The 11387-nt window shown below is 42.2% G+C and overlaps 1 protein-coding gene across 7 annotated transcripts; it reads left to right on the top strand.

Annotated features, from left to right (window-relative positions):
- Nucleotides 1–298: 298 nt before the first annotated feature.
- Nucleotides 299–11370, top strand: pbrm1l (polybromo 1, like). 7 transcript variants are annotated; one of them, XM_086199429.1, is made up of 30 exons: nucleotides 299–427; nucleotides 762–908; nucleotides 1078–1175; nucleotides 1281–1428; nucleotides 1663–1812; nucleotides 1989–2105; nucleotides 2246–2314; nucleotides 2409–2507; nucleotides 2610–2695; nucleotides 2815–2909; nucleotides 2986–3202; nucleotides 3330–3471; nucleotides 3576–3661; nucleotides 3781–4060; nucleotides 4144–4249; nucleotides 4409–5048; nucleotides 5416–5636; nucleotides 5735–5923; nucleotides 6289–6446; nucleotides 6541–6786; nucleotides 7293–7438; nucleotides 7600–7757; nucleotides 7888–8071; nucleotides 8160–8367; nucleotides 8474–8672; nucleotides 8752–8907; nucleotides 9771–9932; nucleotides 10271–10335; nucleotides 10485–10698; nucleotides 10960–11370. In XM_086199429.1, exons 2-30 carry the CDS (start codon nucleotides 768–770, stop codon nucleotides 11121–11123), a joined length of 4944 nt encoding a protein of 1647 aa, XP_086055555.1. In that variant the 5' UTR covers nucleotides 299–427; nucleotides 762–767; the 3' UTR covers nucleotides 11124–11370. The 7 variants fall into 7 exon arrangements, with proteins under 7 accessions (XP_086055555.1, XP_086055558.1, XP_086055557.1 ...); XM_086199432.1 differs by having other exon boundaries at nucleotides 5732–5923; nucleotides 8752–8823; nucleotides 9771–9899; XM_086199431.1 differs by having other exon boundaries at nucleotides 5732–5923; nucleotides 8752–8823.
- Nucleotides 11371–11387: the final 17 nt, after the last annotated feature.

Below are 11387 nucleotides of genomic sequence, written 5' to 3'. Positions count from 1 at the left end.
GTTAAAAATGGACTAGACTTACAATTACAATAGCAACTTGTGCTGCGCAATGCTACTCATAAGGATAGAAATATATTATTTGGTGATTAATAGAGCCTAGACAAATCTTTTCTGAAATTATTAACAATTATTTCAAACGCCAAGTAAATCATCACAACAACACAAAGCAGAAACCGAGCAGCCATATGGTACTGTACAGTATAACATGTATCTTCTTCTACCTTTGATACCGTGAGCCTACCAAAATGCTAGTGCAGTACTACTCCTAAACTATAGGGGGAAGCAATGTCACCGTTAGCCATTTTCTTCTCTACACACCAAAACAATACAATCTCAACTTCCGGCCGGGCTGGAGTTTTCAAACAGTACTAGCTAGCCGAAACACATTTTTGCTCAGGGAACTACAGAAAACTTTGCTGATTTGGGGGTAAAATTGTTTTTTTTTATTAGTTTCTTTTAGTGCACGTTATTCTGTTCTCAAACTTTCTCTAATGTTAGTATATGTCGGGTTGCTTTGTGGTTAGCAAACCAGCTAGGAAGACATGCTAACAGCCTATCTCTGCTTTGTTTCAATACATGCAAGACGTGCTAATGCTAACCGGTTGACTTTGCAGTGAATCAACTTCTAGCCATGTAATGAATGAAAGAGTCGAATGTTTTGTTCTTAAGTTTTGATTATATCCACGTTAAACGGGCCTAATGGAAAGTTAATATCTATTGTTTGTGCCGCTAAGGGCTGATTTAGTCTGTCGTTAAACCAGCTCGCAATGTCTGCAAGCAAGCGGAGAAGAGCGACTTCACCCTCCAGCAGTGTGAGTGGAGGCGGTGACCTAGACGAAGTCTCCTCCTCTACTCCTGGAAGTGGCAGAAAAAGAAGACGAGTCTCCAGTGTTCCTCCCGTGGATTCGGTAAATGCAACAATTAGGAGATATATTATAACTGTAGCAGTGTTTGTAGGCGGTTTAAAGATCTACAGAGGTGTGTGGTCTCATTAATGAGGGTGAAGCTTCTGCTGTGTGTTTGTGTAAATGTTGAAGGAGGATTTTTTGGCATCCTTAAATTGTGTCTATCCTGTAGATTGCTGTTTGCCATGAGCTGTTCAATGCTGTCAGGGACCATAAGGATGATCAAGGAAGACATCTCTCTGAACTTTTTCTTAGGGTACCAAAGAGAAGGTATTAGAGCTGAATATTTGGTTGCTTTTGCCGTGCAACTCATTCAGAAAAATGAAACACAGTGTTCTGAATATAGTTATATTATGCTTTCTTGTTCTTTTCCAGGAATCAGCCTAATTATTACGAGGTTGTGTCCCAGCCAATAGACATGACAAAAATTCAGTATAAACTGAAGTCAGAGGATTACCAAGATGTGGAGCAGCTTACTGCAGATTTCCAGCTTATGTTCAACAATGCCAAATCATTCTACAAGGTAGTGAAAACATCGTTTTATTTCTGTTTGCCTTTATATGTCCTGGTAACCTTGATTTTGTTCTTGTTTTCGTAGGTTAAAACCTCAAAACAATACAGTGGCTCCTTTCTTATTTGTCTGAGATACGAAAACAAACCTGGCATCATTGTAAAGCATTCTGTGATTGAAATGGTCGTCTGCCCACTCACGTGACAGTCTCTGTCATTCTATTTCTCTTCATGCTCAACAATCTAGAGTGACAGCGAGGAGTATCAAGCTGCCTGTAAGTTGTGGGAAGTTTATTTGCAAAACAGGAATGACTATTTGCAGCCTGGAGATGGAGAAGAGGATGATGAAGATGGTGATGATACGATTGATAATCCAGGAGTCTCAACTGAAGATGAGGTAACTTTGGTGTCCTTTTTCACCTTAATACCTGTCATGTTTTTAAATGTCAGGGTTGTTTTTTTGTTTGCGGGGGTTTGCTTTTGAATGGTTGTGTGTATGATGTTTCTCTTGTAAATATGTGATGTAATGGTGTGATGGAATAAATGTTTGCATATTTATTTTATATCTCTTAGACCTCAACAGGCAGTTTGAAGGAAGTGTTGGAGCAACTTCTGGAGGCCATAGTGTCGTACGCTGATCCCTCAGGGCGTCTGGTCAGTGAACTGTTCCAGAAATTGCCTTCCAAAGTGGTACGTCCTTGAAGAGTTCTTTGTCCTTTATTTTATTGGTGAAAGAAGTAATTCAGTTCATTTATTTGTCATTTCTGTTATGGTCGTATTTCACTTGTCTCTGTTCTGTATGTCCTAACCCTTTGTGTTACCTTTCATAGCATTACCCAGACTACTATGCCATCATAAAGGATCCAATAGATCTGAGAACGATCGCTCAAAGAATACAGGTAGTTGGTTTGCTTGTTTGTCTTTTTAGAATTCACAGTTCTACACATTGTTGTACTCATCTCTAACCTGTACTAATTTGTTTTACTTGAATAGATTGGATTCTATAAAAGTGTCAACGCTATGGCCAAGGACATTGACCTGATGGCCAAAAATGCCAAAACATACAATGAACCAGGATCTCAGGTTTTTAAGGTAAACTCTTTTTTTTCTCTTCTTCTTCTTCTTCAAATTTTGGATTTCATTACTTTTAGAAGATGTCACATCAAAGTTAACAATTCTTCTGTTATTGTGTAGGATGCTAACACCATAAAGAAAGTCTTCATCCAGAGGAAAACTGAACTTGAACATGCTGAACCGACTAAGTCGAGTCTTCGGATCAGGTTTGACATTTATTACGTGTGTGAACTTTGTTAACCCTAAACCCATAGAACACAATTATTTAGTAGCTTAAGGGATCCAAGTGTAATTCACATGCTGTGTTTCAACTGTGATTTTCTAGGAATCGCAGGTCTGTTGTCCAGGGGGATCGACTCTCTGGTGTCAGTGTTGCGCTCCAGTACGGCTCTGAGAGTGAGGAGGACCCTGTGCTTTCTGGTAAGCATCGGCGCTTTGGCCAGCAGAAAATTATACCTCTAGTTTGTGCCACAATTTACCACGTCAATATTTGCAGGCTCTGTTTGCTACGATGAAGGAGAATCGGAGGCTGAGAGTCAGAGTTCCAGTATGGAGATGAGCAACCCCATCTTCCAGCTCTATGAAGCCGTGAGGGGCGCAAGGAACAACCAGGGGCAACTTTTCTCTGAGCCTTTCCAGCAGCTGCCCTCTCGTCGGGAGTATCCCGACTATTATCAGCAAATCAAGCAGCCGATTTCCCTGCAGCAAATTAGGTGAAGATACATCCTTCAGAAGCAAAATGATGGAAAAGGAGTAGCTGGTTTTATTGTTCAAAGCGTGTACCTCCATGATATGATAGATTCAGGGGAAGCAAAATGATTTAATTGCATGTCATATCAGGGCAAAGATGAAGAATGGCGAGTATGACAATGTGGAACAAATGGAGACTGACCTCACTTTGATGTTTGAGAACGCAAAGCGATACAACATGCCGTACTCCAGCATTTACAAAAGGGCCTTTAGGCTTCAGCAAATTTTACAGGTAAAGACTTTTGGCTTTGGATTTTGAAGATGTTTCCATTCCAGTTTGGGCAGAAGAAAGATTATAATGGCCTACTTCTGTGTTTCTGTGATCACTTTGTGTAGGCAAAGAAGAGAGAACTCCTTCGGAGAGATGATGAAGATGGAGACAGTATTCTGTCATCTGATACAGGGAGCGTCAAGAGAAAAAGGTATGATGGTCTTCTCTCCTTCTACAGGTTCTCTCTTAACCTTCACATTGATTGTTGCTTCTGGTAAGGGTGAAGATTCTGCAACCAACCACATTTTTTGTTCTTTGCTTCTTTTGAAGCCACAAGAAAAATGTCAAAAAGAACCGAATGAAAGCCCTATACGCTGCAGTGACCGACGCGAGAGAGGCAGGCACCAATCGTCGCCTTTGTGATCTTTTTATGGTCAAGCCATCCAAGAAGGACTACCCTGACTACTATAAGGTCATCCTGGAACCCATGGACCTGAAGACAATAGAGCACAACATTCGTAATGAGCGCTACGCCACAGAGGAAGCGCTGATGGAAGACATGAAGTTGATGTTCCGCAACGCCCGGCACTATAATGAGGAAGGATCTCAGGTAGGATGTGTGAAGGGATTAATTTAAGTGAATACTCAACAATCTTTGCATGACACTTGTACCACTTCTTTTTGTTGACATAGGTGTACAATGATGCTGACATTCTGGAGAAGATACTAAAAGACAAGCGCAAGGAGTTGGGGCCGCCGCCTGAAGAAGAGGAAGTGGGATCCCCCAAGCTGAAACTAAGTACGTTTGCTTGTGCTGATGTAACTGTATGAATCTAAGTTGTGAAGATATTAGGAAATAGTGTTAAAGTAGTTGTTTTTTGTTGTTGTTGTTCTTCCTACTGTGTCTTAGCTTGTTTCTTGGCGGGATTTTTTACATGTAATTTCTTTTTTTATCTAGGAAAGAGTGGTGTTTCTCCAAAGAAGTCTAAATACCTCACCCCTCTCCAGCAGAGGCTCAATGAGCTCTATGATTCAGTGCGAAACTTCACTGACCGCCGAGGTCGCCGGCTGAGCACAATCTTCCTCCGACTGCCGTCTCGTGCGGAGTTACCAGACTACTACGCAACCATCAAGCGCCCCATCGACATGGAGCGCCTACGAAGCCATATGGCAGGTGGCCGTTACCAAGATGTTGAAGCCCTAGTGGAGGACTTTACTCTCATGTTCAACAACGCTTGCATCTACAATGAGCCGGAATCTCTGATCTACAGGGATGCTTTAGTGTTGCACCGGGTGTTGTTGGAGACACGGAAGCAGCAGGAGGGAGGGGAGGACTCTGGGCCTGCTGCTGTGGGAACTCTGGTGCGAGAGCTAATTAGGAACCTGTTTGTGTCCGTGATGGGTCACCAGGACGAAGAGGGTCGATGCTACAGTGACTCGTTGGCTGAAATTCCCGCTGTTGATCCAGCTGCCCCTGAAAAGCCACCGCTTAACTTTGATGTCATCAGAATGAATGTGGAACGCGGCCGTTACAGGAGACTTGACCTCTTCCAGGAACACATGTTTGAGGTGCTGGAGAAGGCAAGAAGACTGCACAGGTAGGAGCACTTACTTACCAAATACTGCTGTGTGGCAGCCTGAGGGTGAATGGTAAAAGTGAAGTGTTGGAAATCAAAACAAGAGCATTTTACAATCAATAGGAAATTGTTTTCATGTTATCAACAGACCCTCTATAGTGGTTACATGAATTTGACTGTTTTTTTTTCCTGCTTGTTACATACGCAGTAGTGCAAACAAGGAAAAGATCATTCCTAAACATTCCAATGTGAACTGCAGGAGCCCAGTGTTTGCGCAGCTAAAAGAGTGTAATGCATCTTAAGGCAGGCCGGCTTTAAAGTGACACCTTAAACTGAGAACCAAGATAGTCACCAGTGTTTGCCTTCTGTGTCGTTTTTTTTTTTGCAGGACTGATTCTGAGATATTTGAGGATTCAGTAGAACTTCAACAGTTTTTCATTAAGATCAGAGATGAGCTGTGCAAGAATGGTGAGATTCTGTTGTCTGTCGCTCTCAACTTCACTGTAAAACACATGCACACTGATGTGGAGCAGGAAAAGAGGGAGAAAATCCCAAAAGAGATCGAGGAGGACAAGCAGAAGGAGGATGAGGATGAAGAGGGGAACAAAGGTGTGTGTTTTTATTGATTTTTAGATCATAGATATGATTAGCTTTCAAGAGTAAGATGAAATGTAACTGAAAAGAAATTTCCGTTTTCATCAAAGAAGGTAAGAAGACGAAGGACCTGCCAGGGGAGGCGTGGCAGTCGGAGTCAGAGACAGAGCGCGTGTACAGTCAGAACTGCAGCTTTGAAAACAGCACCTACCACGTGGGGGATTTTGTTTACGTGCAGCCGTCAGAGGCAAACCTGAAGCCTCACATCGTCTGTATCGAACGTCTGTGGGAGGATGAAGCAGGTTAGGATGGATGGACCCGTTATTAATTATCTTTCTCCCCAGTAAGCACAGACAATAGAATTAGTTGTACAATGCATGACCATAGAAGACCAGTAAAACCTATTCATAACAGTTAAATGAAGATTATTCTTTGATTGTTAAAAGAAATGCAAAATAATTTTTCGTTCATAATGTATCACACATCAGGGGCAATCATATATTGGAGTAACATTAATTATAAAAGATTAATACAATATTAGATAAAATAATAATCACACTAATATGGCATTTTATGAGCCATTTCAGGGACCCATGAGGTTTTTTCTCTTTCATTGAAGTGTTTACATTCTTGCATTGCTAATATGAGCGTGTTTTTATGCGTGAAGGTGAGAAGTGGCTCTATGGCTGCTGGTTCTACAGGCCGAGTGAAACCTTCCACCTGGCTACTCGCAAGTTTCTGGAAAAGGAGGTCTTCAAGAGTGACTACTACAACAAAGTTTCCATCAGTAAAGTTTTGGGAAAATGTGTGGTCATGTTTGTAAAGGTAAGACAGCCTATAGAATATTAAAACACACACACACAAAAGTAATTTTAACATAGTCTTGGACCCGTGTATGAATATGATCTGATTTCTGTAGGATTATTTCAAACTTCAACCCGAGGGCTACAGAGCTGAGGATGTGTATGTGTGTGAGTCCCGCTATGCAGCCAGAAACAAGTCCTTCAAGAAGATCAAGATATGGGCTATGTCTGCCAGCTCGGTGAAATTGGCCTCTCGAGAGGTGCCGCTGCCTGTCATCCGTGTTGCTTCCATGTTTGCTAAACCGGACCAGGAGAAACAGCTGCCTCTCTCATACGCAGACAGTGGCACCTTCCTGGAGAAGGTGAGATATTGCTTTATTTTGGGGGTTGAAATATAATATGTTACACAATCTGAGGTGAGTGGGCTGTCAAATCCGCGCCATATGATAACTAATTTTACCTCAAGTCAAATAGATATTTACACATTTTTAAAAATTTGATCACATCCCAGACTCCCTATTACCTCTGTGCTGTCTTGGCTACATGCAACTATTACTCAAAAGTGGAATCTGCTCTAATTTTAGCCCTCCTCAGTGCTGCGTGTGATCAACCGTGAACCCGCATTCATGGAAAACTGGGTCATTGTTGTTCCAGATAAAAAGAAAAGACAAATTGTTTGGTTAAGATAATGAAGTTTTACAACACATTTATCTACTCTGGGGCTCAGTCTCAGAAGGCCAGCCAGATCCCCGCCACCCAAGATTAGCATAGCAGTGAGAGATAACTAAACAAGGAGGCCGGTAAAAGTGGAGGTGGTCATTTCATGTTTCCCTCTTCTAAACAAATCTCTGCATGTTAATCCATTCAGGAGAGAGAGGATGTGCCTATGGAGATGAGTGGAGCTGAGCCTGACTGTCAATACTATGAACAGTTACACTACAATAACATGTGGTTTAAAGTGGGTGACTGCGTTTACATCCAGTCACATGGTCTGTCAAAGCCTCGGGTTGCCAGGTGGGTGGAGACAATTTTTGCGTTCTTGTTTCGAAAAAAAACAAAACAAAAACATTGTTACAGTTTAAATCTGTTCATCCAGTTTTATGTGTCTTTTATATGTGCAAACAAACAAAAGTAAAATTAGCTATTGGTCACGTGGCTCCCTTGACTGGCTGTAGGATTGAGAAGCTGTGGGTGCAGAGTGGAACTACTTTCTTCTTCGGACCCATTTTCATTCATCCTGAGGAAACCGAGCACGAGCCCACCAAGATGTTCTACAAGAGAGAAGTGTTTCTGAGTAATCTGGAGGAGACCTTACCCATGACCTGTGTCATAGGTACGGTCAGCCATTCATTTGTTTATTTACATTGTTAGCCTTCGTCATCTTTTAAATAATTTACTTTGCAGCTACTATTTTGGTCCCAGTCTCATTACCCACCAGCTTTGTTCATATTGTTTGCTCACAGGCAAATGCATGGTGTCCTCGTTTAAGGACTACCTCTCATGCAGACCTACCGAGGTTTCAGAAGAGGATAACCTGCTGTGTGAGAGTCGCTACATCGAGACTGAGAAGCAGATGAAAAAGTTCAAGGGCCTAAAACGCTTCTCATACTCTTCCAAAGTGGTGGAGGATGAGATCTACTATTTTAGGTTAGTCAGAAATCATTTTTTGGTGGAGGTTGAACCCTTTTTTGTCCAGTCTGAATGTATGAATGTGTTCTCTTGTACTTGATTGTAGGAAACTGATAGTACCACAGAAGGAAGCTTCACCCTTCTTAGATAAAAAGATTGAAGAGCTGGAAGTTAAACTGGCAGATATCGAGGATGCAGATGATGATATGGAAGACATGGATGAAGAGGATGAGACCATGGAGACGCCCTCCATGCCTCAGATGCAAACCCCTCTGGCAAATGATATGGACATGATGCCATACATACCTTCTCAGGTACACATCCTCCACTGCCCCGTTTTACATGGTCACAGGGTTCTGATAATAAATCGAACACACAGCTTGTTTGTTTTTTAAATTCGTTTTTTGTTTCATTTCAAAGACCACTCCTAAAATTAAAGGCTTATCAAAGAAAGAGGGTGCAAAGAGGAAGATCAACATGAGTGGCTACATCCTGTTCAGCAGTGAAATGCGGGCTGTCATCAAGGCTCGACACCCAGACTTCTCCTTTGGGGAGCTGAGTCGACTGGTGGGCACAGAGTGGAGGACCCTTGAGGCTTCCAAGAAAGCGGAGTATGAAGGTGAGGAAAAGCTCAACATGACACTGAAAATTCTTTAAAGAAAACACCATTCAAAATCGAATCTTTCTGTATGTTGCAGAACGTGCAGCCAAAATAGTGGAGCAACAAGAACGAGAGAGGCCACCCCAGAGGCAAGCGTCCCCAAGAGCAGGTACCCCCGTAGGGTCACTGATGGGGGTCGTGCCTTCGCCTAGCACTATGGGCATGATAAACCAGACCATGACACCTGTGTCAGGTAACCCCTCTCAGAGACAGCACGAGTGTTTGACAAGATGGCTGCAGGGAGTTGAAGCTGGACTGTTGAAAAACCTCTTAACCTTTAGAAACTTATTTTTCTTTTTAAACAACCTTCTTAAAGCAACATTTGTTTTCTTCCTTTGCTGCCGTTACATGTTATATGTTTATAGTTTTGTTATCACTATCTTCATGTTTGGAGACGCATGAAATTGACTGCACGAATAACCTTTTAAAATAATTTAACTCTCATTTTTGTTTTGTCTGCTAACATCTATTTAGATCATTGGCCCCTTTCATACATGGAACCTGCTTGTAGATGTTAGGTATGACCCGCATAAAGATTCAAGATTCTTGCTGGCTCCCACCAAATCAAACTCCCGTGTGACCGAATTGAGAGTTGAAGCCACGGTGCAGTTCTTGGAGAAATGATCAGTTAGCTTCGGTGTTCGCTCAGTATAGACGCAAAGATAAAATACATTGTGTCTGTCTGTGTGTGCCTGCCGCGGGAAATATTAATTCACAAAAGCACCTTTATTCTCATGAAAGTTGTCAATCAACCAGTTGCTGAACAGACCAGACAACCAAAATCTCTAGTTTAGTTCCTCTTCAGCCTCCTGCTGTTGCAGTGCTCCTCCTTTACCTCAGCCCTAAGTTTGAATATTTAACGTGTTTTGGGTGTGTAAACAAATCACATTGTGTTCGAATCCTGAGATTGGCGGCTTAATAGTGTGTGTGTGTGTGTGTGTGTGTGTGAAAGGGGCCACTGTGTGCAGAAGTAGTGCATGCTTGTTATTTCATAGTCAGCTGCATGTCACTTATGCATGGATATGTTGTCATCCTCTCCTCGCACTCTTCCCCAAGGCATGATGGGAGCTTACGGCCCACCTTACATGCCCTTGCAGGGCCCCCATGAGGGTTTGTTGAGTGTGGCCCCAATGCCACCTTACCCTGCAGGGGGGGCACACCTACCTCCTCACCATCTTCAGCAAGGTATGCCTGGGTACCCTGGCATGCTTCATCAGGGTAAGGGCTACTGTCCCAGCCACCAATCGTGTCTCTCCTGTCGGAGGGGTTTACCTGGTCCACGGGCTTCACAGCCTGATCCACTCACAGTGCAGTTCCTGGTCTACAGTAGCCTCTCAGTGTGTATTATGTCCCACACCTAGACAAAAAGTACACAAAAGCCACACTCACTCATGTAATGCATGTGAGATCACTGATATCCAGCTACTAACATTCAACTGATACATTTCATACAAGAAGGAGTAAAACCTACATTTAATATTTGCTTTGGTAAAATGTGAAATTTTCACGTTATCATTACGATTACCAGACAGAACTTAATTATTCATATTATACAGGTGTGATGGGTGCTGGAATGAATGGCATGTCAGGAAGTCCTGCACCAGGAACCTTTATTCAACAGGTGAGCTCCATCCCAGGTTTAACCAACACCGACCTGACACTGATTTCTCTCTGAAAGCCAAATATCTAATCTACGAATGATGAAATGGAAAAACAAATGGCTCCCGTATTTGTTTCATTTTTTCATATGTCTCATTTTTTCAATTCCAGCCTGGGATGTTCAGCCCAGGACAACATGCTCCACCGCCATATCCAGGTCAAGGCCAGTTAGGCCAGCCTTCACACCTGCAGCCCACCACTCCCATGTTTGTGGCTCCTCCACCAAAGACTCAGCGGGTGCTCCACTCAGAAGCCTACCTGAAGTATATTGAGGGCTTGAATTCCGAATCTAGCACTGTCAGCAAGTGGGACCAAACACTCAAAGGTGATGCACCATGTGACATCTGTCAATCTTTACATGCTGAAGTAGAAATATTGACTGGTTATGTGATGACTTCACATTTAAATCTGAAGTAATTGAAATATCTTGATGGAAAATGATTCCTTATTCACTTATTAACAATAACAGATTATTTCTGTACTGTTTCAGTTAGTTGCAGTATTTCTTTATCACAGGTCTCAAAAAGGTGAATGTCAGTAGGCTGTTTGATAATTGCTTTAATCAAGAACCCTATTTCCATAACAGCTCAAAGACGAGACGCACATATGACTAAAGAGCAGGAGAGCCGGCTGCCAGCTCATTGGCTAAAAAGCAAAGGAGCCCACACCACCATGGCGGATGCACTTTGGCGCCTGCGTGACCTGATGCTGAGAGACTCTCTGAACATCTGTCAGGCCCACAATCTGTAGTGTGTCGGACTGGCATCAATTATAATCAACTCACTAACTGCTCTTATCCTGATGCTGTGGAGTTTAGGGTTGATTATAAACCATAGAAGCAATATTTTATAGTGAATCATGATGAATTTTATATTTATTAGCAAGCATAATGAGCTTAATAGTTGTGTGTGTTTTCATTTTTTTACACTATGGAATTAATTTTGCTGCAAAACCAGTGTTTTTGGCTTATTGATACGAAAATAAAACTATAAAATCATGTTTACTTTGTTTGTC

Source organism: Aulostomus chinensis, chromosome 3, assembly GCF_037954235.1.
Source record: "Aulostomus chinensis isolate RoL2024-O1b breed Wild chromosome 3, RoL_Achi_v1.0, whole genome shotgun sequence".
Lineage (NCBI taxonomy): Eukaryota > Metazoa > Chordata > Actinopteri > Syngnathiformes > Aulostomidae > Aulostomus > Aulostomus chinensis.
This window is presented reverse-complemented; position numbering and strand designations above follow the sequence as displayed.